This window comes from Fundulus heteroclitus, chromosome 17, assembly GCF_011125445.2.
Source record: "Fundulus heteroclitus isolate FHET01 chromosome 17, MU-UCD_Fhet_4.1, whole genome shotgun sequence".
Lineage (NCBI taxonomy): Eukaryota > Metazoa > Chordata > Actinopteri > Cyprinodontiformes > Fundulidae > Fundulus > Fundulus heteroclitus.
This window is the reverse complement of record NC_046377.1, coordinates 25,727,478-25,754,759: the sequence shown is the minus strand read 5'-3', so window position 1 is coordinate 25,754,759 and position 27,282 is coordinate 25,727,478. Positions and strand designations below refer to the sequence as shown.

The window sequence follows — 27,282 nt, the reverse complement described above, 5'->3', positions numbered from 1 at the left end:
AAACTCGCTGTGGTTTTCTTCGTTTAATACACTCTTTCATCATCTGTTAAATGTAAAATAACTGCCACACATTGAGGGTTCCTCGTCTTCTGAGTGGATTAAGGACAGTTTCTGTCTTTTTTACACCTAAAACAGGCAGAAAAGACGAAATGGACATTTACAGGTTCAGGTGTTGAACTGCCTGGTGTGTAATCTGACGTTCTCCGCTCTCAGACGAGATGTTAAGGGGGCCAAGTCATGTTCTAAAGGGCTCACTCATGTTGCATACAAATGTTTTCTGATTAAATGATCACCCTGGGGGCTTATTTGCTAGTAAACAAAGTTATTTTCTGTACATTGACCATAAAAAGACCACATGACCAGAGGTACGCATGCAGCCAATGAGTGAACACGGAGAAGCAGCGGAGCCGAGCGAGGCAGCAACACCCAGCAGACGAGCAAAGAGAAAGAGGTTCAGTAGCGCTGCCCCTGCAGATCGGGTCGGTCTTGGACTAGGCCGACCTGTTCCTACAGCGAGGCGAAGCAGGGCCGCCTGCTGGCTCTGACAGTAGCTGCGTCGGCGGCCATCTTGCTTTCTGGTAGCTCCGAGGTTGTACCAGCAGACGGCACAACAACGTCTGCCTGGTGCAAAGTTCTGTTCAGGCTCAAACGGACAAAGTAAACACTGTCAGGACGGACGCAGGGTGTAGATTGTTTCCTTGGAAGATGAACAGCTGAATGTGTGAAGCTGAAATAACAACAAACAATGCAGATTGGAGAGCAGTAGGAGAACTCAGTAGAGAGAGAGAAATAGACCCTGATGTCCTCCAGCAGCCTAAGCCTATAGCAGCATAACTATAGAGGTAGCTCAGGGTTACATGAGCCACTCTGACTAGAAGCTTTGTCACAAAGGAAAGTTTTAAGATTAGTCTTAAAAGTAGACGGGGTGTCTGCCTCACGGACCAAAACTGGGAGTTGGTTCCACAGGAGAGGAGCCTGATAGCTAAAGGATCTGCCTCCCATTCTACTTTTAGAGACTCTAGGAACCACCAGCAGACCTGCAGTCTGAGAGCGAAGTGCTCTGTTAGGAACATACGGGGTAATCAGAGCTCTGATATATGATGGAGCTTGATTATTAAGGGCTTTATACGTTAGAAGGAGAATTTTAAATTCTATTCTTGATTTAACAGGAAGCCAATGAAGGGAAGCTAAAATTGGAGAAATATGATCCCTCTGGTTGATTTTCATCAGAACTCTTGCTGCAGCATTTTGGATCAGCTGAAGACTTTGAACTGCATTTTGTGGACTTCCTGATAGTAAAGAATTAAAATAGTCCAGCCTTGAAGTAACAAATGCATGGACTAGTTTTTCAGCATCACTCCTGGACAGAATGTTTCTAATTTTGGCGATATTCCTGAGGTGAAAAAAGGAAACTCTGGAAATCTGTTTAATATTGGATTTAAATGACATGTCTTGGTCAAAAATAACACCAAGATTTTTAACTTTATTACCAGAGGCCAGGTTAATGCCATCCAGATTAAGTGATTGATTAAGAACTTTATTTTTTGAAGACTCTGGCCCAAAGATTACAACTTCTGTCTTGTCAGAATTTAGATGCAGGAAATTTAAAGTCATCCAGCTTTTGATGTCATCAAGACATGACTGCAGTCGAAGTAATTGATTGGATTCATCAGGATTTATGGATAAATATAGCTGAGTGTCATCAGCATAACAGTGGAAATTAATCCCATGCTGTCTGATAATTTTGCCAATCAGAAGCATATATATAGTAAATAGAATTGGTCCAAGGACTGAACCCTGTGGTACTCCACAAGTGACCCTAGAGTTTGAGGAAGATTTATTATTAACATGAACAAACTGGAATCTGTCCGACAGATAAGATTTAAACCAGCCTAATGCTTTTCCCTTAATCCCTACAGTATGCTCAAGTCTTTGTAGGAGAATATTGTGATCAACTGTATCAAATTTAGAGATGAACTGCAAAAGAAATTTCCCTCATACCATCCTGGTCGGGTGTTTGTGTGTATGATGAAGGTGCCATGGATCTCATAGGTCAGATATTTAGTTACTTATTTCAATTTGAAAGAACACGCCTCTTAAGATGATTGTTGACTGAGTTTTCTTTCCACTGGGTAAACCGTAGGCTGCACCAGAAGTGGACCAAATGTTTTGAGATGGACATGTTGCACTTTGTCTTCTGCCAAACTTCAAGAGGGTTTTCTCACTGATGCAAAGCCAGTGGGCCAGGAACAGGAAGCAGCTGTCTGTTGGAGATTCTGCGTGGGCGATCTCTTTGCAAAGACTCTTTCTGGAAAGACGTTTATTCTTTTTTTGTTGAGCAACCAAATTCTAATTAGAACAGAAATATCCTTTTTTTTCTGGGAAATTCTGGTCACCAGCAGCAAATGGAAAACATGCAGATTCACACAAAGGTAAAAAATATGATAAAAATAGAAACAGGAGACTGTGGCGTGAGGACAAATTTGCAACATAAGAAAAATGTGGATGAAGAGAGGGATGTCTGGGCCTCCCTACTGAAGCTGCTACCCCCGCAGGGCCGCAACCCGACCCCGGATAAGAGGAGGAGGATGGATGGATGTCTGCTTATCTGCTGCTTCGTGTTAAACTGTCTGCTGGAGCCTTGCGCTGCACAGAGACTCTAGACGGCTGAGAGACGCCGTCTGGGACTGGGAACGTGAGTTCAGAGACCCGCTCCTCATTGGTCAGTCCGTCCACAAAGGTGACGCCGATCAACGTGAACTCCGTTGGTTGTGTGACGTCAAGCGCCACAACGCTGCTCAGAGAATTCAGACATGGAGAAGCTAAGAAAAATTTAAAAAGGAGACGTTCATCAGAAACGCTGAAATTATAAAGTATCTACCGAACATAAGAAAATTCTTTCTGTTCCCTTAAAGTTTTTTAAGTCAGCTTCTGTGGTTTGAAAGTGGTTGTTTCTTCATTTTTGTGAAAACGGAGGACATTTTCTCTCAGTGTGGACATCAGCATCAGATGAGAAGCTGGCAGATGACAGATACTGATGCTGATGTTTGGTGCTGTGGTGCCTCTTCACCTGGGGCCAGTTATAAGGTAAGTTTATTTAAAAAGCACTTTTAGTAACAAGATGATTCAAAGTGCTGTACATGACCAGAAAACATTACAGACACAGAAAAACAACATATTAACAGAGATGCAGAAAGACGTAATTGTTTCTATTAATAAGAAGAAATAGGCTTAATATATTCTTGGGGGGGGGGTGCACAGTGGAGCAGTGGGTAGCGCTATTACCTTGCAGCAAGAAGGTTCTGGGTTCAAATACAACCCTAAACAAGCTTCATCACTAAAAATTCTGATATTTTTTTTTCTATTCATACATTCCTCAAAGCTACAACTTCAGGTTTCTGATCAAATCAGCTACTCAGACTCTGTCAAATGTTTCAGAACACTGTTCAAGACTTTGTAAAAAAGTGGATTTAAAAATGAATGGAAAAGCCTTTAAGTATTGAGGAAACGTGTCTTTGGGTAAATCACCTGCCGGCATCGATGGACTAACTCCTGATTTCTACCGTTTCTTTGGGAAGAATCTCAGAATTTTGCTACAAAGCATTTTTAGACTTCATCTCTGCTGGAAATCTCTATGAAACTAGGAGTAACAACATTAACTCCAAAGGCAAAGAAAGATATATTACATTTAGATAATTGAGACCAATCACATTACTATGCAACGATAACAAAATGTTTTTATTGATCGTTAGAATAATGGCCTAAGTACATAACTGATGAATGTCAATCTGTGTTTGTTAAAGGAAGGAACATTCACAACCACTCATTGTTTATCTGTTAGACTATTGACCAAGACAGCCTAATATTATTTCAACACGCTAGAACAGTCTTTTTTAACCGAAGCCTTGAGTTTCCTGAGATTTGGAAACAATTTTTGTGTTCTAATCAGAATGTTTTATAATTATATAGTATAATCTGTGTCTCTAAAGCCAGGATTAACTCCTAGGTTGAGGGTGGAGTGTGGTTCAGTCAGGGAGGTCCGATTCCCCTTAAATTTTTTATTTTAGCTCTTTCCATCGGGACTGACCCTAATTAAAAAGGAATTTATATCTTTAATAGGCAGTTTAAAATGTCAATTTACTGATGACAGTGATTTAAAAAATAGTAGTGGTTAAAATGCTCTTGACTCAATTTCCTTGTTTTTCAAGACGTCAGGTCTAAACTGAGATAATAAGAAACATGAAATTTTCCCCCTTCACACATGTCAACATAACAGTGTTTCTTCATAAAGTGTTAAAAGGGAAGTAAAATATCCGGTGTGCTGATTTCTAAAATGCTAAAAGAAGAGAGGATGTCAACATCTGAACGGTTAGCATCATCTGACTATTTTTGGAAGACGTCTGCAAATCAAAGCTGAAGGTGTTTAAAATATCATCTATCCTTCTCACTCGAGCTTTATTTTGTCACACTTGATATCAAGAAGGCTAACTCCACAATTTACCAGTTTCTATGCAAAAAACAAAACGTAATATATTAAGAGATTACATCATAATAATTAAGGAACTAATGGTCTAGATTTTGAAGTTATGGTCTGCACGTTCAAAATCAAATGTTTCAAATCCTTTGTGACACAGAAGAACTCCATGTGGTTTCATATCCCAAATGATTTATTCAAAAATCTGGGAGGAATAGAATTTCTACTGAGTTGTGATTTTGAGATCTCCAAAATATTTTTTTTTTTTAGCTAATACTGCAGTTTTGGAAGCTAATAATCAATCAGAACTTTCTCACTCGGAACACATCACAGCTCCAGGATTAATGTAATCATTCGTCTCCCATTGGAAGTTTTGCTTTTTAAACTGACCAATCAGCAGTAGGCGGTCCGGCGGTGTTTCTGGTCCGGGTGGAAACACGGCGGTTTGTTGTAATCCGTGTTTAGCGGTAAAGGCTGATGGTTCTGGGTTGATCAAGTGGGCAAACAGGTGAGTTCTGACAGAACCCATCAAAGCTCACAGCCTCTTTAAACCTCTTTCTAGCGTTAGCTCCGGAGGCTAACTGTAGCCCAGACGGACTTCCTTCCGTTAGCTTCATGCTAACCGCCAGATAGCTGTTATTTGGGGGTTTATGGGTAAAAGAACTCCTTTCAGCCCAGTGGGCCGTCCGGTTCCGACACCGCTGGGCTTCCTGGGTTGAAGCAGAAACCCTGTTCAGCGGCGAAGTTCTGTTAAGGTCGGTTACAACACAGCCGGTTCTAGCAGTATCGGTGCCTGACCGCGTGGGGGCGCGCAGGCCCTCCTGCCAGGCGCCATATTGGTCAGGTCAAGCTCTGCCACCCAAGAACTGGAGTTGGTGAATGGAGCTTTACAGCGTCATAGAAGCTCAGTAATGTTTTATATATGCTGTAATCATTATTTTAGCATCTAATTTCATGAAAATATCAAACAACCTTATTTAAAAACAGGGTTTCTTTATCAAATAGCTCCACATGTTTAGGCCACATTGACTTCTCCTAGTTCTTGACAACAGTTACAGCCTCTGTTTAAGTTTGATAATGAATGACCATCATTTGCTGGCAGGATGGGTACTTTAACATTCTCCACCCTGTTTGCCAGACCTGGAGCTGAGAAGTGTCATGTTGTGTTGCAGCAGCGGTCGGCCATGTTGGGAATGAGCTGCGTCCTCAATCATCTGCGTGCAGAGAGAGGATTCCTGCTGCGTCTCCAGAGGACGGGCCAGACCCAGCCGTGTCTCAGTGGACAGCTTTCTCAGCGGACTCTGACCCGGCCCTTCTCCCGGGCTCCACACTCTGCGGCCTCTCAGGCCAGACTGAAGCTGCGGACCCGGCTGGCGGTGACGCTGCTGTTCGGCGGCGGCCTGCTGGGCGTGTGGTGGTACGTGGACTCTGAGAAGCAGCAGAGGCTCCGGCAGCAGCGCGTGGAGCAGCTCAGGAAGGTGGCTCTCGGTCAAGGGGCCTTCAGCCTGCTGGACCACACGGGCCGGCGCCGGACCAAGCAGGACTTCCTGGGCAGCTGGGTGCTGATGTACTTCGGCTTCACGCATTGTCCTGACATCTGTCCCGAAGAGCTGGACAAGCTGAGCGCCGTGGTGTCCGCTCTGGACCGGGACCCGTCCCTGCCGCCCGTCCAGCCCGTCTTCGTCACGGTGGACCCGGAGAGGGACGACGTGGCGGCGCTGGCCCGCTACGTCAAAGACTTCCACCCCCGGCTGATCGGGCTGACGGGGACCCCGGAGGAGGTGAAGCACGCGGGCCGGGACTACAGGGTGTACGCCAGCGCCGGGCCCAAAGACGAGGACGGCGACTACATCGTGGACCACACCATCCTGATCTACCTGCTGAGTCCGGATGGACTGTTCCTGGATTACTACAACCGGCTGAAGAGCCAGGAGCAGATCGTGGAGAGCATCAGGAACCACGTCCACAACTACGTCAGCCTGTAGAGACTAACGGGGCTTCCTCTGACTACCCACAATGCACGTGTTGACCCTCCTCAGCGTCTTTATTATGTTAAACAGAATGATGAACATGTTTTCTTCAAAGAGCTAATTCAATAAAAACAAGCAGCTGAATTGTCTGGTCTGATTAATTGTCTCCCGCCTGTGAAAAGTGTGAATATTTAATTAAATGAGAGAAAACAGAGAAGCTGACAGGTTGCAGGTGAGCTGCAGGGAGAAGCTCCTTCAGCTCAGGCCCAGAGCGATGAAGCGGTCCGTGGCTCTGTGGGTGCTGAGCAGAGTCAGGGCCATGGTGTCCACGCTGTCCTCCAGACCCACAGCACTGTCCACCTCCACCGTGTGGTCGTTGGCCTGCAGGAGACACAGCGTGGGGCCGTCAGCGTGTTTATGGAACCATCAGGAGAACTAAATATTCTAACATACTAATAGTGTCTAACATCTCTCCTCCACGTCCACAGCTTTATCGTCTCTGTGGAGGACAGCTGGACTACGCTGCCCTGATTCTGACATGAGGCCAGAATAAACTTTATATAGAATTAACTTCCTGGGTTTATTGTTGCTAGCGCGTTCTCCAGATGCCTGACATCAATGAACTTTAGTTTATTTTAAATGTGACTTCTAGTCCAGAAAATGCGTTTTCTTGATCTTAGAGTTTTATTTATCAATCCAACGCTTTGGGGCCGCTCGGCAGCTTCCTGCCACTCAACACATTTCCATGCATGCTTATAAATACGTTTTCTGCCTTTAAATCAAGATTTGAACTGAGACTCAGCAGAACCTCGGCGTCTGCAGCAGAACCTGGGCGTCTGCAGCAGAACCTCTGCAGCAGAACCTGGGCGTCTGCAGCAGAACCTCTGCAGCAGAACCTGGGCGTCTGCAGCAGAACCTCTACAGCAGAACCTCTGCAGCAGAACGTGCGTCTGGAACGCGGTCAGACAGCATCTGACAGCGTCCACAGACAGCGTCCTGCAGGCTTACCAGCTGCAGGGAGGCCAGCAGGAACTTGCAGGCCTCAAAGTTGTCCAGGCCCTGAACGATGGAGGCAAACGTCCTTCTGCAGCCGACGACACGCAGCTTCTCCACGATGCGCTCTCCGTAGTCGTGGATGTCGAACGGCGGACGTTGCTCCTGCAAAGCAAAGAGCAGCGGTGAGCTCCTGATGGGCAGCGGAGCCTCTGAGGCCCCCCCCCCCCAGACTCACCTGCAGCACCAGCTCAGGCTGGATCTTGTCCTCCCAGTCCTTGACTCTGCGGGACAGAGCCGTCTGCTGGGTGTAGCCCTGGCAGTGCTTCACCAGCTGCTCCTGCAGGCGGCACACCATCAGCTCCTCCCAGGCAGCTCAGCCGCTCAGCATAAATGTGTGAGGATCACTTACAACCCGCAGGTTCACCAGCTCCTCGTAGGTCAGCTCATCCCCCCGCGCCTCTGCAGAGCACAAACATCCCTGAGCAACTCCTCTCCTCTTCCTCTCTCCTCCTCCTCTCCTCCTCCTCTAGAGCTGAACGCAGGTTTTACCTGCAGGGACCAAGTCCGCTCCAAACTCTGCAGGGCCGTCGTCAGGAAACCCGTCCTGCTCCGTGTCCGAGCCGTCGTCCTCTCCACCTGTTCAGGAGCAATTCAGCTTCAGTCAGAGCAAGTTTATTGTATTCTAATTCATTAAAGCAACATTTTAAACAAAGTATGATGAATAAAGGGGAAATAACTGTGTAGGCCTGCAGTTAGGCATCTCCACACCATGATGCATTCACTGAACCTCAGAAATAGGACGCCCCAGCACGTAGTTGACTTACGATGAATTATCAATGTTTATTGGGTTAAACTTTGCTCCACCTGATTATTTTGTTCTGTGTGGTTCTGCTAACCCGGCCTGGCTGATGCTTTAGTGCAGAGAATCAGGAATGTCTCATATTCTATTTACTAACTTGTTTCTAGTCACTCATTAAAAGGTGCCTGTTTTCCTCTTTTTAGAAAAATCTCTAAGTTTAATAATGCGAGAAAACCACAACTTGTTGAGTATTTAATACATGTGGCTCAAACTGTTAAAATGTAATGATGTGTCTCTTAAATTCAGATTATTGTAAAATAAAAACAGCCCTTCATGTTATGAAAGAGAAAACTGTTTTTTACTAAAATCAATGAGTCTGTGCTGGATAACCTTCTGGTTCTGATGTGAGGAGACGGAGAGTGAAACTGACCCAGCAGCTCATCCACAGGCTCCGCCCCCGGCTGGCGTGGCCCCGCCTCTTCCAGCTGCAGGAAGGTCCTCTGGATCTCCTTCTCTGACATCATCACGCCCTTTAATTTCCACCAAGAAAAGCCCATCAGCGACCGCGTCACAGGAGGACTACTGGATCAGAACCGTCTGATCGGTCCAGAAGGTCCTCTTCACAGAAAACCACTAATTTACTCTGATGTCCTCTCTGTTTGAGAGTCCAGGTGTGAAAACGTCCAACAGGTGGAGCTGGATGATGTGAGCCAAGAGTTCTGACACATCAGCCGGTTCCGTCCCGCCGGACCGGTCACAAACCTGAAACAGAGAGCAGAACCGCTCCTCCAGGCCCAGACTAGCCTGAGCCGAGGCCAGAACTCACCGCTCGCCTGTGGATCCGCTTCAGGTTCCTCACTCGGTGCTTTATGGCGCTCAGGTAGATGTAGTTCAGGTCTGAAACACCACAAAGCTTCAGTTTGGGCTTCTAATCGGCCCAGCAGGGTCCACTGATGGTTCTGTTCAGAGGCGGTACCTGGGAATGTGGGGCTGACCTTCAGCTTCTGCTTGGGAGGATCGCCTGGAAGGCAGAAGGAGGCGTGAGACAGAGGTGAGACAGAGGAACCCTGCAGAAGAAGCAGAGCAGGCAGGACTCACAGGTTCCTCTGAACCAGCTCCCAAAGTCCAGCAGGAGCGCCGCTGGCTTCCTCTTCCTCTTCCCCCGGTCATCCAGGCCCTCAGGAACCTTGTAGCACCTTCCTGCAGAGGAGGCACACCTGCTTCAGAGCTGAGGAGAACCACACATGAGAAGCTGGGAGGGTTAGGGTTAGGCTCACCTGCTTTAAAGCGTTTATCCTCTCCGATAGCAGAGTACGGGTCATGCTGGGCCCAGACGTTCACCTGAAACACAGAACTGCTGAATGAGGCTGAGGAGCAAACGTGACGAAGGCTCTGGGTTAACCACGCAGAGCTGGGAGCAGCAGCGAGGCTCTTACAGCAGCCGGCGGCTCCTCCTGCTTCGCCACCTCCACCCGCCGTCTCTCCCGCATCATCCGGCCTTCAGCCGCAGCCTGGGACTGAAGCAGAAGCCGTTAGGAAGCAACAGGCAGAGCAAAGTGCAGGCATGTAGGAGGACGCCAGTACAGACCTGCTGCCGCTCTACGTGTTCCTCTGCATCCTGTTCCACATCCATGTCTGCCTCCACAGGGAGGAAGCTCTCTGCAGCGTCGTCAGGGACGCCGCTGGCTTCAGCTTCAGCTGCAGGAGGAAACCAGACGTCAGCGTTCAGCGCATTCACAGCACGGCTCATTTCTCCCCCTCTGACCCGTTAATTCACGTCTGGCCGGATTGTCCCACTTCTTCCCTCCTGCTGCACCAGATCCAGAGCCGCTGCTAACGCCGAGAACAGGAGCGCCTTCACAGAAGCGCCTTCACAGAAACACCACAGCGCTGTCCGGAGAAACTTCCCCAGGCAGACAGCAGAAAAACTAAATGCTGAACGTTGCTACATGCTAGCAGAACGACACGGAGGGTTGAGAGCAACACAACGAGGCTAGTAAAGCTCCTGAATCTGCTCCAGTGAAGCTGCAGACAGCACAAGCTAACGCTAGCTGATATTAGCGCTAGCTGTTATTAGCGCCAACTGTTATTAGCACTAACTTATTAATCCCAGCTGTTATTAGCGCTAGCTGTTATTAGCGCCAGCTGTTTTTAGCGCTAGCTGTTATTAACGCTAACTGTTATTAGCGCTAGCTGTTATTAGTGCTAGCTGTTATTAGCGCTAGCTGTTATTAGAGCTAGCTGTTATTAGCGCTAACTTATTAATGCCAGCTGTTATTAGCGCTAGCTGTTATTAGCGCTAGCTGTTATTAGCACTAACTGTTATTAGCGCTAACTGTTATTAGCGCTAGCTGTTATTAATGCCAGCTGTTATTAGCGCTAGCTGTTATTAGCGCTAACTGTTATTAGCGCTAACTGTTATTAGCGCTAACTGTTATTGGCGCTAGCTGTTATTAATGCCAGCTGTTATTAGCGCTAACTGTTATTAGCCCTAGCTGTTATTAATGCCAGCTGTTATTAGCGCTAGCTGTTATTAATGCCAGCTGTTATTAGCGCTAGCTGTTATTAATGCCAGCTGTTATTAATGCCAGCTGTTATTAGCGCTAGCTGTTATTAATGCCAGCTGTTATTAGCGCTAGCTGTTATTAATGCCAGCTGTTTTTAGCGCTAGCTGTTTTTAGCGCTAGCTGTTATTAGCGCTAGCTGTTATTAGCGCTAGCTGTTATTAGCGCTAGCTGTTATTAGCGCTAACTTATTAATGCCAGCTGTTATTAGCGCTAGCTGTTATTAGCGCTAGCTGTTATTAATGCCAGCTGTTATTAGCGCTAACTGTTATTAGCCCTAGCTGTTATTAATGCCAGCTGTTATTAGCGCTAGCTGTTATTAATGCCAGCTGTTATTAGCGCTAGCTGTTATTAATGCCAGCTGTTATTAGCGCTAGCTGTTATTAATGCCAGCTGTTATTAATGCCAGCTGTTATTAGCGCTAGCTGTTATTAATGCCAGCTGTTATTAGCGCTAGCTGTTATTAATGCCAGCTGTTTTTAGCGCTAACTGTTATTAGCGCTAGCTGTTATTAGCACTAGCTGTTATTAGCGCTAGCTGTTATTAGCGCTAGCTGTTATTAGCGCTAACTTATTAATGCCAGCTGTTATTAGCGCTAGCTGTTATTAGCGCTAGCTGTTATTAGCGCTAACTGTTATTAGCGCTAGCTGTTATTAATGCCAGCTGTTATTAGCGCTAGCTGTTATTAGCGCTAACTGTTATTAGCGCTAGCTGTTATTAGCGCTAACTGTTATTGGCGCTAGCTGTTATTAATGCCAGCTGTTATTAGCGCTAACTGTTATTAGCCCTAGTTGTTATTAATGCCAGCTGTTATTAGCGCTAGCTGTTATTAATGCCAGCTGTTATTAGTGCTAGCTGTTATTAATGCCAGCTGTTATTAGCGCTAGCTGTTATTAACGCTAGCTGTTATTAATGCCAGCTGTTATTAGCGCTAGCTGTTATTAATGCCAGCTGTTTTTAGCGCTAGCTGTTATTAACGCTAACTGTTATTAGCGCTAGCTGTTATTAGTGCTAGCTGTTATTAGAGCTAGCTGTTATTAGCGCTAACTGTTATTAGCGCTAGCTGTTATTAGCGCTAGCTGTTATTAGCGCTAGCTGTTATTAGAGCTAGCTGTTATTAGCGCTAACTTATTAATGCCAGCTGTTATTAATGCCAGCTGTTATTAGCGCTAGCTGTTATTAGCGCTAGCTGTTATTAGCGCTAACTGTTATTAGCGCTAGCTGTTATTAATGCCAGCTGTTATTAGCGCTAGCTGTTATTAGCGCTAACTGTTATTAGCGCTAACTGTTATTGGCGCTAGCTGTTATTAATGCCAGCTGTTATTAGCGCTAACTGTTATTAGCCCTAGCTGTTATTAATGCCAGCTGTTATTAGCGCTAGCTGTTATTAATGCCAGCTGTTATTAGCGCTAGCTGTTATTAACGCTAGCTGTTATTAATGCCAGCTGTTATTAGCGCTAGCTGTTATTAATGCCAGCTGTTATTAGCGCTAGCTGTTATTAATGCCAGCTGTTATTAGCGCTAGCTGTTATTAATGCCAACTGTTATTAGCGCCAGCTGTTATTAGCTTGACGGCTAGCCCAACGACAGCTTCTAGCAGGAATCTGCTGAGGCCACGAGTCCACAGCGCGCTCACCTCACCATTCACCTGAACCAGCGCCACCTGCTGGATGTCGCAGACCAGCGCTACGCGTTCCCTCCATGGAAACGACGCCTGTAGCAGCAGCAGCGCCCCACCTCAGCGCCGGCCTTCACCAGCGTCACCTCAGTAAAGCAACCCGGCGCTTTTATATCGCTAAAATATTAGGGTGGGAGGATATTTTGCCAGGATGTCAACACTCCCGGACCAGGATTGCTCTTTGCTACACGTTAACACGGTAAGGGAGACAAGCCCTACAACCCAGACAGAAGAACAGGGAACCCTTCCGTGAACCGGAAGCAGAACTTCTCATGAGGCAAAGAAGACAGACAGACCTGCATATTGTGTCTCAGGCGGTTCAAGGCTCCGGTCAAGCAGGAACCTGGAGGCTGCAGCTGATTGGAGGATGAGCTGGATCAGGTCGTCCTGTCCTGGGATGAACAGGTTCATCCTGAAGTCCTTCTGACTGCACACCACCTCACCCTTCACACTGTGACCCAAAGAGACACCATCAGTCCCAGCAGAGCAGGGGGACACATGAGGTCATCGGGGGGGGGGGGGGGGACACAAACCTGATGAGAGGCAGCCTTTTCTTCTCGTGGGTTTCAGGAGGAATCAGAGACTCTGGAGGAAGAGGAACCACCCTGACGTTCTGAAATGAAACATGTAATCAGTGAGAAGATCCTGCAGCTTCGCTCACTTCAGGCCGTCTGAGGGACTCACTGCGTTCAGGTCCGACTTCTGTGAGTTTTCTGACACCTCCAGCTCCAGAGGAGTGAACTGAAGGAGAGACACGCTGACTACATTACCCAGAATGCCCTGAGCAAACTACCAAAGTAACAGAGTGTTGTGTTCTCACCACAGCCATATCGTCAGCATCATGGCTCGATTGTGACGCTCCTGCTGCGTTATCCTGAGCCTGCGCTGCCTTTTGGCTTTTTCTGTGAAGAGAGCAGAACAGAACCAGAACCATGAGGCCACGTCGGACCCGGCCCGACCCACAGAGGCTTCAGGACGGAGCTCACTTCTTGTTCTTGTCGTTGATGTACTCCAGAGTTTGGCACACGAGGCTGTGAAGCAGCTCCACCTGAAACAACCAGAGACACAGAAAGACACACCGTGACTCCTCCCACTCTGCTGACATCACACCGTGACTCCTCCCACCCTGCTGACATCGCACCGTGACTCCTCCCACCCTGCTGACATCGCACCGTGACTCCTCCCACCCTGCTGACGACACCTCCCACCCTGCTGACAACTCCTCCCACCCTGCTGATGTCACACCGTGACTCCTCCCACCCTGCTGATGTCACACCGTGACTCCTCCCACCCTGCTGACGTCACACCGGGACTCCTCCCACCCTGCTGACGTCACACAGTGACTCCTCCCACTCTGCTGACGTCACACCGGGACTCCTCCCACCCTGCTGACGTCACACCGGGACTCCTCCCACCCTGCTGACGTCACACAGTGACTCCTCCCACCCTGCTGACGTCACACAGTGACTCCTCCCACCCTGCTGATGTCACACCGTGACTCCTCCCACCCTGCTGATGTCACACCGTGACTCCTCCCACCCTGCTGACGTCACACCGTGACTCCTCCCACTCTGCTGACGTCACACCATCACCTACCTTCTTGCTGTAGATGTAGGTGGATCCCTGAATGAGCAGCGCAGCTTCTGCAAAGTTCAGGCTGGTTTGTCCTCCATCGAAGGTGATGGTGGTCTCGTCCAGCTGCAGAGGGCAGATTAACCATTAATAGCGGCGTTAGCTTCAGACTAACACCACGGAGTCACTGAGGCTTACCTCCTCCAGGTAGTCGTTCAACTCAGACGCCACATCAATCTCCCAGTTCTTGGTGAGCTCTCTGATTGGCTGCAGCAGGTGGGCATACCTGCTCTCTGCGGGCTCCATGGCGGGGGACCTGCAGGAGAAACGGACAGGTGAGCTCCCGTCGACACAGACCTGCTCATCCACCAGCCCTAGGTCCAGATTTAGACACCTGACCCGCATTGGTTCATCTGAACGTTTCAGTTCACCTGAGCAGCTCAATATGTGACAATTCCCTCCTGGTTTGGTGGTTTTCACTAAAATCTTTGGACTTCACTGCTCTTGAAGCCTTTGGAGCAGAGGCATACGCGTGGCGTCTCAGTAAAGGTAACGCTTTAAACTAACAGGTCCGGTGTTCTGCTAACCAGCTTTTAGTTATGGAAGCTGGAACGCACACAAAGGGTCCATTTTGTTCTTGTTTCTTTCTTAGACACGCAGCTGCAGGCTGATTCTAGCTGGAAAACAGAGGCGAAGGAGACACATCTGTTGTGTGGTTCAAATGTCAATGCAATATAATAAAAATGTCTGTTTTTCTGTAGGTACGTCTCAGCGCTCTCCAAATCTAAATCATCCTCCCTCCTGTGACAAACTCCACCGCTTCTTCTGTTGCTGTTCGGGTCTTTTTAGAAGCTTTACACACATTTCCTGGTGATCATCTACGTCTAACACTAAGCTGACTTTTACACACCGAGGCCGCAGCGACCGGCTGCGTTTACCCACGCTGCTGCTGCTTTGGAGTTTTAAATGTCCTGCCACCTAATTTCACCGTCTATAAGCTCCACGCATCGCCCTGAGCGTCTGAGCTGCCCGGTCTGAGCAACGGCCCTAAAAACAGGAGGAGGTTCTGAGGAATGGTGATTCAGCCCTGGAGAAACTGACCATAGCACAGCTGGTCAGACAACCATCACCAAACAAGAGTTTTTAAAATAAAAGTCTACGGCAGGAACTACAAGAATATGCTCCTACCTGCAGGTAGGGCTGTACCTGCTCACAGCATTGAGCAACGTTTCTTTTCTCTTTGGGATTAAAAGGTTTGTTGCATTGAATTCCTTATTTTCCATCATAAAGATGCCATAAAATCCAGCAGCAGCTCAGATGCTCTGCAGGATTTTATGGGATTGGTAATTATCCCCATCATTAGGATTTACTGGGAACACAATAATTCATCAGCTGATGTTTGCACACCTCCAAAACCTGCCATACATTAGAGGTTTTTATTTCTGCTGTTTAACTATATTCTTCTATGCTGGTTTCATATTAAATCAATAGACGTCTCATTTATGTGCAGGTTTAGGGTTTATGTAACTTTACTAAAACAACTCTGACTGTATGCAGATAGATTTAATAGATTTATTGGCTGAGACAATGGTGACACTAATTAATCCTTTTATTGTTAGGTATTGAATTAATGCCACAAATGATGAAACTTTAGCCCACCCGGCCAACCTGTGCTGTGTTAACCGGATCAAACCATCCAGACTAAACTATCCACCGATAAATCACATTTATGTAATCTCATTACATTCACTTGCCTTTAAAACCGCAGAGATCAGTTTAAAGACAGAAACCCGCTCATTTATGAGTCTTTACTGTGTTACCGCAGTAAAGGTTCTGATGTCAAAAGTAGAATAAAACGTTCACAGTCAACCCTGAAATGAAGAAGTCCCACGCCGGATAAATGTTATAACCCCACTGATCAGTGAAATAGCTCCTCTGAGCCTTTGACGCGTTTATTTATCTCTACGTGAAGCTAAAATCTCAGAAACTGACATAATTTCAATAGAGTTTGGTTTGGAAGTAGAAGCCGGTTATTTTAACAGCTTGATGACATCAGTTGGTTATAACGTCACTAACGCCACTAGTTTAAAACAGTTCGTAACAAACAGAACAATACAGATTATTTAGGTCAAATCAAACTCACCGAGCCGGGCTAACACTGGCTGGCTGTTAGCTAGCAACACTCAAAACACCCGCGTTTAATTTCTTCTTCTATGGTTTGAGGTGACACGACTCACTGCGCCGCCATCTAGTGGCAGAGCGCCGCATTGCACGCGGAAACAACGCGCTCCTTTGTCATCATCAGCACTGAGATATTATTATCTAAGGCAGTTCTGCGACTCGCTCCACCGCTGCGTCATTGATCTTAATAGAATTTAATTGATTTTAATTTTTCTCACCGACCAATGACATGGACAACCACTAATGTTAAGATTCAGTCTTCTTACTCAAAGTACAGAATTAGGTCCTCCATCTTTTACGTTTATTGCACATTTAATCATTATTGACAGCTAAATATTGTTAGGGACATAATTAGCTGTCTGGGTGGATGTGGGTTAGCAGAAGGCCTGAGTCTGGATGATTTATGCAGGAGAAGTTTTTCATCACAGCTGCAGGACCCAGAGACACAAAAAACAAGACATTGTGTATAAAGAATTACATAAAAACCAGCTACAGTCCAGGATTCATTTAGGACAGAACCAGGTCAGAACCAGTTAGAACCCATTACTAAACCTGCTCAGTCTGAGCAGAATTTTTACAAAACCAGCAATAAATTAATAGTTAACAGGACAAAATGTCATGCATTTAACTTTAAAAGGAAGAACACAAACTATGAAGTATGTTCTACTATGTGACCTGAATTTGAACCCCCCCCCCCCCCCACAGACTGATAAGGCCAAAGCCCTGACTACTCCTAGCTTGGTGCTCGCTGGAGAGCCAGACTAGCTGCTGCAGACTGCAAACGCCATTTAAATACTCAGAGATCTGAGCTTCAGAGTAAGACTAATTAATCAGCTGTCCTTTAAGACATTCATTCAGTCATTTTCTGAACCACTCAGTCCTTTAATTGGGTCGTGGGACGGTTGGAGCCTATCTCAGCATTTATCAGGCAGGTCCCCCCTGGACAGGTCACCATCACCCTGAGACAGTTACACCCAGTTGATCCACTGTTTCTGATCAAATGCTGGCTTATTGAAGCTAAAGTCATTTTTCAAGTGTACTGTATCTTTCTGTATCTTTCTTGCTGTTTCTGCTGCATTCATACCTCGACCAGAGCACATTATTATTATCCACTTATATGACTTAAGATAACGTGAAATTGTCTCTAGCCGTTCTCTCACCTGAGCTGATGTCCATGGTTGGTAAATAACTAAAAAAAGTATAAATACATTTCTAAATTAAGCATCAACTAAGAACTAATTATGAGAGGTTTAACACTAGAATACATTCTAATTACCCTAAAACCACCAAAGGGGATTTTTACCTCCTTGCTGCAACAGTGTCATTGATCCAAAGATGCAGTAAAGTTTTTCTAACCAATTTACTTTTGATAAACATTTATATGTACAAACCAAGGAAAACTAACAAAACAGTCTGGACCAATTTCAGGGAAAGTCGTGAACTTAGAGAACCAGGTTTATTTTGACATACAAGCATCAAAGTGGTGAGAATGACCACCTATGAACAGGGTGGGGACACAAGCGCCGCCGTCCTTCATGCCAGCGTGTCTGCACTCAGATGTGACCATAAAGCTCAGACTGATGGTCTGACCTCTCACTGCTCCGCTTCCCGCGGTGAATGAGCTGCTGCAGCTCTCCACTGCTGCCAAAGCGCAGCTTAGAGGCCAGACCCACTCAGCTTAGGACCTGACAAGGTTTAGGGGTAATCATGGTGAGCAAGCGACCCTTTTTGTTACGGTTGGCACTGTAATAGAGAATGATCTTTTAACTCAAAAAAGATCTGGGGCATTCAAAAACACATTCCAGGCTTACGCTCCAACCCCCCCCCCCCCCCCCCCCCCCGCCCCGCCCCGCCATTGATTCAGGATCAGGTGGTTTTCATCCCAGCAGTCGACCAGATGTTTCGGCCAGGTGTTTCACCTCCTCTCTGTAGGCCAGGTCGTTGTTGTTCCTGAAGAGACTCACCACCGTTGTGTCGTCTGCATACCTGATGATGTGGTCCGTACCAAACCTGCATGGCATCCTGGGTCATCAGGGCGAGGAGTGCTGGGCTCAGTACGCAGCCCTGGGGGGAGCTGGTGCTGAGGAAGAGGAGGCTGGAGGTGATTTAGCACGGCCCCAGTGTAGACATAATAAAACTATAATTTTTCTTCATTTTGACAAAATAAATAAATCCAGAATAAAGTGATTATTGCCTCCTAACTGTTATCTGTGTCAGACGTGGAGCAACTCTTCCCTGGATGATGTGATCACCAATGAGGGGACAGCTAATCCAGAGAAACTCTCCATGTGATGCAGCCTAGTGGCCACAAGATGGCGCCACTTGATCAGAAAGCAGCAGAGGATGAGGCGTTCTTACATTCAGGGTTCAGAATGGCACAATTACTGACACATATTAGCTCTGCAGTCTGTTTTCATTGAGGTGATCAGTGATGGTACTGGTTGTTTGTACCTGTAATACTTTATCGGCTGGTTCTGCTGTTCTTTTTATCTCTCTCTCTCAGTGGCGCCTCTAGAAATATTTCGTAGGGGAGGCCAGATGGAGCCACAACTAAAAGTTGTAATTTCAGGATTTTATTCTACTGTTGTAGTAAAGCTGCCTGTAGAAAACTATCTTAAAGACTTAAGTAAATGCCTACTGATATCTTTTGGTTTATTGTTTGATTTTTAATGTTACTGATGATAATGTGCTTAGACCAATAACAGTACAGTTAACATTTTGAGTTGAACAACCATTCCTCTTTATTCTGTAAATATATTCAGAATAAAATGTACATTTATTCATTTTTTGGAAAACAAAACAGTTACTAGGGGAAAGATACTGGCAGATACAAATAAAAGAGCGATAGAAGATCAGGAAGAGCGGCTGCCTTGCTGGCTGAGCATAATGGGATGAAATGCTAAACTGATGCTACTACAATTTACACTGGTGAGTGGGGTGGCCAGGACATGGCACCGGGGGGGTGGTGAGGGGCATTACCACCCCTGGCCACCCCTGGCCACCCCCTGGTGGCGCCCCTGCTCTCTCTGCAGGTGTAGAAACAGACTCAGAGGATGTTGCTCTCTCCCTTTCCTCTCCTTTTAGTGACTTAGAAAAAGTAGCTTAGTGACATCATTTTTGGAAAAGTCACAGAATTTTCTGAATTATAAGATTTTTCTTAGACTTTTACCGCAGTGAGATAAAAGTTATTCTCCAAGCATGTCAGACCTTCAGAGAGCTGCTAAAGTGGAAATGTTAGGCATAGAGAGGAAGACTTTTAGCAAACCTCAGAGGGTCTGAAGCAGGAAGAGGGAGGGGACAGAGAGAGCTGATTGGCTGATCCTCCATATGAACAGAGAGAGCTGATTGGCTGATCCTCCATATGAACAGAGAGAGCTGATTGGCTGATCCTCCACCTGAACAGAGAGAGCTGATTGGCTGATCCTCCACCTGAACAGAGAGAGCTGATTGGCTGATCCACCACCTGAACAGAGAGAGCTGATTGGCTGATCCTCCACATGAACAGTGGAGGAAATGAGCTCAGAAGCTTCTTTAACAATCAGCCAATTATTAATATTTAGATCAGATAAACTTTATCATCCTAATAGAGGGAACTTATTTAGTTGCAGCGGCCCGATGGGTTACCCCCAAATTCCACATCCTCTGTGACGCCGGCTCCTCTCTGGCTCTGATTTCTGCACGGAGAGCTTCTCACTTTCCAGGCTGGAGCTAAAAGCAGAAAAAGACTCGTTGATCTGCAGCAATGAGCTTCAATGTCGCCTCTTGGTGATCCAAGGGCCAATTTACCTTTTTTTGGCTAATTCTGAGGACTCTGAGAATCTTTCATTTGTGAGTAAATTCATTCAGTTTTAATGAAGTTAAATTGAACTTGCTAATATGCACATTTTCATGTTATGTAAATTATATTATGTTATTGTTGAATCAACCAGAAATGCACAGATAGATCCAACAGATTCAGCAGAAAAATAAGACGCAGCTCGGCTAGGCGTGTAAACTACAGCACCTCTCTCATGGTGTCTGATCCTCTTTATGCTCCTCCTAATGATCCAAACAGCAACAGGCCTGGAGTCATTTGAGCCTAGGGCGGTCCTTGGGGACCAGGAGAGAAGCTCCCGCAGCTCCAGACATGCTGAAGATCTGAGTGAAGATGAGGGCTGGTAGGTTCTCAGGCATGAAACCTGCAACAGGTCTCAGGCTGCAGGTGGACAGGACAGCTGGATGGTTCTGGTTCAGCTCAGTCCTCCAGGAACAGCAGCAGCAGCTCATCAGCACAGATCCGTTATGAGCCATCAGGCCTGGGGCTCCAGACTTTATTGCTCCAGAACAAGGTTCCAGCGGCTCGCTGAGAGTCTTTCTGCCAGAGCACAGCAGTAACCTCCAGATGTGCAGTGAAAGGCTTCAAACTCTGCAAAAATGATAAATTACAGGAAGTTCAGGATTTCAACTCTGCCCAGTGAGCTTCTTTGTTTTGTCGCGGCCTCCAGAGTCTGATCAGAATCTGGACCAACACCTTGATGCACCCATCTAGAACCTGCATCATCAGATTATTGTAAAGCACTTTGGTTTGTCTGGCTGGGTGTTTTAAAGAGCCTTATAAACCAATGAATGAAATAAAATCACTAGATTCAGAGTCTCCACTCAGAAACAACAGCAGGTGTGTTTGCACAGAGCGGATAAATGTTGGTAATAATCTAAAATCTCATTTTGTTAAATTAGCTCTCAGAGGAGGTGAGGTGGAGGCCAGAGTGCCAACATTTAATGATTTATGTTCCTGGGGCTCATCCTGCCCCAGAGGAGAGGAAGGTCATCACAACATGACCTCATAACAACAGTAATAACAAGAGCAGAGGAAACGCCGGCTGCTCGCCCTTCCTGGAGAGGAAGAGGAGGCAGCTTCATCTGCAAACCTTCACACACCACGACATGATGAAATATGCTTTAATAAATAAAAAGTGTTTCTGCTGCATTAAACAGGTGATCGTAACCAAATACAGAAAGCTATTTATTTCCCCGGGAGTACGATCCCATCACCCTCCAGTTTCTGTCTGAGGAAGACACCCAGAATGATGAGGATGAGGAGAAGCTTTCATGTGAAGAGGAGCTGCATGACATGTGGAGATAAGTGTCAGCAGGGAGCAGAGAAGAGGACGATGCAGGGAGGAGGCGGGGGAGGAGGCGGGGGAGTCCTCTGCAGAGTGACGGATGGATGGAAGGATGAAGGCATCATTCTGTATTCAACGAGCCACAACTGGCCAGCAAGAATGATCACTACAGGAAGTTCTGCAGACTGTGACAGAAACATCCTGCAGCTGAGGAATAAAAATGGCTCAGAGGGCGCTCTGTCCCTCAGCTGATGGGACAGACGCTGGGACGGATGGACTGTCTTTAGATGTGAGGACAGCCTGAGACACAGACGAGTCAGCACCACGTTATTAAGAGCCAGCCTGACATAAAAACCTGACAGAGTCGCTCAGAATAAAGATTTCAGTCGGCCTAACAGAGTTTAAATTGTGACTGGAGACTTAAACTGGCTTTAAGAACGGAGGAGAAGGCTTAGACTCAGTCTAACAGACAAGAGAATAAAACTTAAAGGAGCAATAAGTGAGATATTTACTGTAAATTCAACCTAAATCATTCTCATCTGGGATGGAAGTACGATTCCCTAGAAACAATCGGTCCTCTCCATCAACAGTTTTCTCCATGATGCAGACTTCAGGTCAGAGTGTAGAGCAGTAGCAGCACCGTGGACACCCCCCCCCCTTCCCCCCCCTTCCCCTCCCCCCTCCCTCCCCCCCCCCTCCCTTCAGCCACCAGAACCCACTCTTTCTCACTCACGTTCCACAAATCCACCTTTTCCTCTGCCAGCCATAACACCTCACCTACTAGTCTCCTCCTAGTCTCCTCCTAGTCACCTCCTAGTCTCCTCCTAGTCATCTCCTAGTGCCCTCCTAGTGCCCTCCTAGTGCCCTCCTAGTCATCTCCTAGTCATCTCCTAGTCATCTCCCAGTCATCTCCTAGTCACCTCCTAGTGCCCTCCTAGTCATCTCCCAGTCACCTCCTAGTCTCCTCCTAGTGCCCTCCTAGTCACCTCATAGTCACCTCCCAGTGCCCTCCTAGTCACCTCCTAGTCTTCTCCTAGTGCCCTCCTAGTCACCTCCTAGTCATCTCCTAGTCTCCTCCTAGTCACCTCCTAGTCTCCTCCTAGTCATCTCCTAGTCACCTCCTAGTCTCCTCCTAGTGCCCTCCTAGTCAGCTCCTAGTCACCTCCCAGTGCCCTCCTAGTCACCTCCTAGTCACCTCCCAGTGCCCTCCTAGTCACCTCCTAGTCATCTTCTAGTCACCTCCTAGTCTCCTCCTAGTCACCTCCTAGTCTCCTCCTAGTGCCCTCCTAGTCTCCTCCTAGTGCCCTCCTAGTCTCCTCCTAGTGCCCTTCTAGTCTCCTCCTAGTCACCTCCATGGATTTAAACATTTAAAACTCAAACAGTTTCCCAGAGTGGAATCAGAGAAGTGGTGTGACAGCGTCAGTGAGAACACCTGAGTAGATGAAGGCGGTTTATGTGGACGGACCAGGAGGACAGAGTAGATGAAGGACGGACCAGGAGGACAGAGTAGATGAAGGACGGACCAGGAGGACAGAGTAGATGAAGGACGGACCAGCAGGACAGTTCCTGTTGTCTCTGTCTGTCTCTGACTGGAGGACATGATTTAGTTCTGCCTCACTGACTGCACTAATGAGCCGTCTTCACTTTGCTGATCCTCGTTTGTAAATGTTGGTTCTCTGCCTGCTGCCTGTCAGCGGATCAGCTCCCACAATGCTTTGCTGCTGCATGTTTATTGATCAGTCATCTCGTTTGGAGCTAATTACAGGACGGTCCGCAGGGCAGAAACACACACAGTCACCATGGAGACGGTGTCAGACGTGTCCTTTGACCCGGACTGAGGCGCTGGTCCAATCAGATCACTCTGAGCTTACGACTTCTTCTCTAATAGAACGGCAAGCAGAACTTTAGGTGTGGCTTTCAGCTCGTCGCTTTAGAGAACATCTGATCTGCAGGACTACCGTCTGATGTCCACTGAGGACAGAAGTCACCAGAGTCACGGAGTAGAGAAGACCTTCAAAATAAAACAGTAAGTGAAACGCAGATAAGCCAGATGAGTTTAAATATCGGTTCTCTCCGTTCATCGATGAGTTTCCTGTCATTTGCAGACCCAGCAGGTAGAAAGGAGCGGAACGCCGCCGTGTCCACAGACATGTTCTCCTGATGAACGGGAGAACGATGGGAGCAGTTGTTGATGATGCACATTTCCTCCTTAATGTGAGGAGGAAGCCTGGTGTCTGCAGGTCTGTGATGGACGGCCTTGTCCCTGTCCTCCCCTCAGAGCCCCTCCATGCTCCCTGTAATTGGTTACAATTACGGCGGCTCGTTGCATCCTTCCCATCAGGCCGTGCAGGAGAGGGCGCGCCCTCAATTTCCTGAAGCTGGAACTCTGCTGCCTGTCCGACGGCCTCTGACCGAGGAGGAGGAGGAGGAGGGAGGGATGAAGAGGAGCAGACATGACCTCTCCTCAGACCATGTTTTCTGAGGGGAAACTGGTCGTTTAAATACCTGCAGTCCCTGAAGGCATCGCTAACCGTGGAGGGAGGGGCCAACGCTGCTGTCTGAGGACCTGAAGCTTCATGGCTGATTTCTGCAGCAAACCAAAGAGTAAGTGTGACGTTCAGAGCTGCATCGCTCTTCATTATCACTTCGTCAGGACGCCTTCACACCCACTTTCTGTCTTTGTCTCCCTAAATAAAGCCGGTGACGGGTGGGAGGATGACGGAGGTGTCGGCCCCCCCGCGGACTCCAACACACTCGCTGAACTGGCTCGTCTTAATTGGCCCTGAAGTGGTTGGCGACTGTTAATTTCCCCCAGAGGCTCCTTGGAGCAGCAGCAGCATCACTGCAGCGGGGACTTCATTATGTTTATAATCGGCTCGGGAATCCCAGGAGCATCTTTGGAGCCGATGACGAGAGCGAGCGGATAATCCGGAGGCCTGAAAAACCATCAGCATCTCCGGAAAACAAGCCAAAGTGTTTCAGCAGTTATGAAGTGACGTCAGTCTGATATGTGATGGAGCTCCTGCAGCATCACCAATAAAGACATGGAGGCTGGAGCCCACCGCCATCATGGCGCCATGAGGCTCTCAGGCTGTTTCAGCTGAACTCCTCTGGTCATCCAGCTTTGTGCTTTCATGGAGAGAAGGTCCTGCACCTTTCACGCCTCGTCAGACCTGCAGACTGATGGAGGACCTGCAGACCTTCAGCGCAGCATCCAGGGAGTGTTGGAGACTCAGAAAAACTTTAGGAAGTGACAACAGCAGAAACACGGCGGATGACACAAAGTCTGATTTTATTCCTTTCTTCTTCATTTCTTGGTTTATGGTTGGCTCTGTTTGCTCAGCTGAACGCCTGGACCGGGTCAGGATGGGACGGCCTGCAGCCCATAATTACAGCATTCTATAATTAATAGACATTTTTGCATTTTTACCAACTATTTTTATACTGAAGTGTCTCTTTCCTATTTGAGGTTTTCTCTTTAGAACAAGTTCTAGCTGTGACAAAAAAGAAAAGATTTTCCAAATAAATCCTTAAATTCATCTATATGTTATAAAGTATACATTTATTGCTTAAAATGCGTTTTTAAAAGGGGAAATCTAATAAAATTGTGATCAGTATGTGGTTGAATATCATAAAATGATGAAAATTGTTGCTACTGTGTCTCTCTAAACGAACCCTAACATCTGATTGGTTAATCTGCACAGAGACTCGCCAGCTGACCAATCACCTCTTTCATAATCGTGTCGTCCCTGCTGAGGGACAAGTTAAATTATCATGCTACCATTTTTGCCTTTTTTAATTGTTGCTTTTGGAATAGTATTATATGTTCCATTACCTGTTTAGTGCATTCATCTATATTTCCCTTTAATGTCACTAAATGACTTGTTTGTTTACATGCTGTTCTACAGTGTTGGCATTTAGCTTTATTAAAACACCATCTTGTTCATATGATTTCACCTCATCTAAATAAATAATCTTTAATAATGGTACTAACTGGAAAGTGGTCACTCTCCCCTCTCATGAACTGACAGAGGAACTGAAGTCAGATCCAGGCATGACACCTTTATGTAAATCAGATCCTGTTCCCTGCTCGCTGTGAAGGGAAAACACGCTGCTGTCTTCCCTCTGGCTCATATCTGAGCTCTCCTAATTACGGCTTAATGAGGCACACCTGTGGAGCTGCACCTGCCAGCCGCACCCTGCAGAGAGGAGCAGCAGCAACACAATTCTGCCCACAGACCTGTGGGCAGAATTTTACAACATAAACCTCTCAATGGTTCTTCTGGGTGAATCTTTGGTTATAGTAGCCATGGTGGACCAGATCAGTGAGACCGCATTCTGAACAGGATTAGCTGAACCTGGCTGCTAGCCTGGCCTGGTGGCTGGCTAATTAGCTGCTAGCCTGGCCTGCAGCAGCTAGCTGAACAGAATTAATCGCCATGGAAACTGACCACGTGTTGCTGCTTTAGTGAAACCCAGTCCAGAATTAATCCAGACAGGATCTCTGGAAAATCCCAGATTAATCCCCAAACTTGGATTTGTGAACCAGGCCTCTGGTCTGTGGTGGAACCCCCCTCATTTGTTGTAGAAACTTCCTGGATTATTGTAGAACCTTCCTTCTTGTTGTAGAACCCTCCTGATCTGTGGTGGAACCTTGTAGGTTTGTTGTAGAACCTTCCTTCTTGTTGTAGAACCCCCCTGATCTGTGGTGGAACCTTGCAGGTTCCCTCATGGTGTTCTGGGATGAGCGCGGCGATGAAGGATGGTGCTTCTGCAAACAAACGGTCCCCAGGTGGTTGTTCTACGTTCTACTACAGACACGTTCTAATCAGTGTCCTTGTTCCTGCTCCAGTCTCTCACGGCTCACGTTCATTTTCTCTTTCTCCACACAACAGGTTCAGGAGGATGTTCTGTGTTTATCAGAGCAATGTTTGGAGCCTCAGGAGAGCAGGAAATCCATTACAAACATGGAACGTGTTCTCCGTGTTCCCTCGGCGGAGGATTAGCTAAAGATGAAGCTTCTGCTGGAGCAAACAGAGAAAACGTGATAATCACCCAATCTGTGGAAGCAGCGCAGAGCGTTAGCTGCAGAATCAGGAAACAAAGTGACAGGAACACATGGACACTGTGCAACAGACAGATAAAAGTATTCACATCCTTAAAGGTTCCACTGTGACCCTTTGCAGTCACAAACTTTAGAGTATTTGATGTGACAGACCAACTTCAAGTAGAGCAGAGCTGCGGAGTGGAAAGGGAACGATTGTTTTCAAGTTCTACAAATAAAGTCTGAAAAGTGTGGCGTGCACATGTGGGAAAACCCTCTGAGTCAGAACCTTGTGGAACCACCTGCTGCAGGAGAACCCCTGACAGAGTTTGATGGATCTGAGATGAAGGTGGCAGCTCTGAGGGGGAAGTCAGACCTGCGTCTCCTCAGTCAGATCAGGAGACATTCACTCCTGGAAGATGTTCTGGCTCCGTCCTGATCAGGACAAAGCTGCAGGGTGTGTCTGGCTCTGAGGACAGAAACATCACCAGGCTCCGCTGGCTCACCGCCTCCCTTGATGATTGTGAGGAAGTTGCTTGATGGGAGCTCACCGTCGCTGAGCCTGACGGTGATTAAAAGCTGGGTGACGTGGCTGACTGGGCTGCTGAGGGAGAGGGAGAGCAGCAGGACACTAATAAACCACGATGGACACTCTAGCAGTGGCACTTAGTCAGGTCCCCATCCCGCTGCCTAATTAGGTCAGTCCCTTCTAATTACCAAATTAAAGCTCGCCGCTCCCTTTCAGTCCTGCCTCACATTTCCCGCTCCTTCCTCCACGGCCCGACTGAGCCCAGCTACGTTAAAAGGCTTTATGGTCAGAGCTGACGACACATCAGACCTTCATGTCACTTTTATCTTTTACTGAGTCACCACCAGAAAACTGGCAGCCGTAAGAGGACCAT

At 47.1% G+C, this 27,282-nt stretch overlaps 2 protein-coding genes across 4 annotated transcripts; one reads left to right on the top strand and one right to left on the bottom strand.

Moving 5' to 3' along the window:
- Positions 1-4,804: 4,804 nt before the first annotated feature.
- Positions 4,805-6,588, top strand: LOC105936092 (protein SCO2 homolog, mitochondrial). Of its 3 annotated transcripts, none has more exons than XM_012876740.3 (2): positions 4,805-4,982; positions 5,613-6,588. In XM_012876740.3, the coding sequence occupies exon 2, from the start codon at positions 5,659-5,661 to the stop codon at positions 6,457-6,459; it is 801 nt and encodes a 266-aa protein (XP_012732194.2). In that variant the 5' UTR covers positions 4,805-4,982; positions 5,613-5,658; the 3' UTR covers positions 6,460-6,588. The 3 variants fall into 3 exon arrangements, with proteins under 3 accessions (XP_012732194.2, XP_021179372.2, XP_012732193.2); XM_021323697.2 differs by having other exon boundaries at positions 4,806-4,982; positions 5,650-6,588; XM_012876739.3 differs by having other exon boundaries at positions 4,806-4,982; positions 5,647-6,588.
- Positions 6,500-16,293, bottom strand: ncaph2 (non-SMC condensin II complex, subunit H2). The gene is made up of 20 exons (XM_036149144.1): positions 16,197-16,293; positions 14,252-14,369; positions 14,078-14,179; positions 13,468-13,529; positions 13,302-13,383; positions 13,166-13,222; positions 13,015-13,094; positions 12,778-12,932; positions 9,828-9,937; positions 9,676-9,756; positions 9,517-9,580; positions 9,338-9,439; positions 9,216-9,260; positions 9,066-9,136; positions 8,670-8,769; positions 7,990-8,076; positions 7,850-7,899; positions 7,676-7,777; positions 7,453-7,602; positions 6,500-6,825 (listed from the first exon to the last, which is right to left on the bottom strand). Exons 2-20 carry the CDS (start codon positions 14,357-14,359, stop codon positions 6,700-6,702), a joined length of 1,734 nt encoding a protein of 577 aa, XP_036005037.1. The 5' UTR covers positions 14,360-14,369; positions 16,197-16,293; the 3' UTR covers positions 6,500-6,699.
- Between the last annotated feature and the right edge of the window lie 10,989 nt (positions 16,294-27,282).

Coding starts and splice junctions, on each gene's coding strand:
- LOC105936092 (XM_012876740.3), top strand. CDS start 5,659: ATGTTGGGAATGAGCTGCGTCCTCAATCATCTGCGTGCAGAGAGAGGA.
- ncaph2 (XM_036149144.1), bottom strand. CDS start 14,359: ATGGAGCCCGCAGAGAGCAGGTATGCCCACCTGCTGCAGCCAATCAGA. Junction 12,933..13,014: donor AAAAGGCTGCCTCTCATCAG/GTTTGTGTCCCC, acceptor TTTGGGTCACAG/TGTGAAGGGTGAGGTGGTGT. Junction 9,938..12,777: donor GCCTGAGACACAATATGCAG/GTCTGTCTGTCT, acceptor TTCCTCCTGCAG/CTGAAGCTGAAGCCAGCGGC.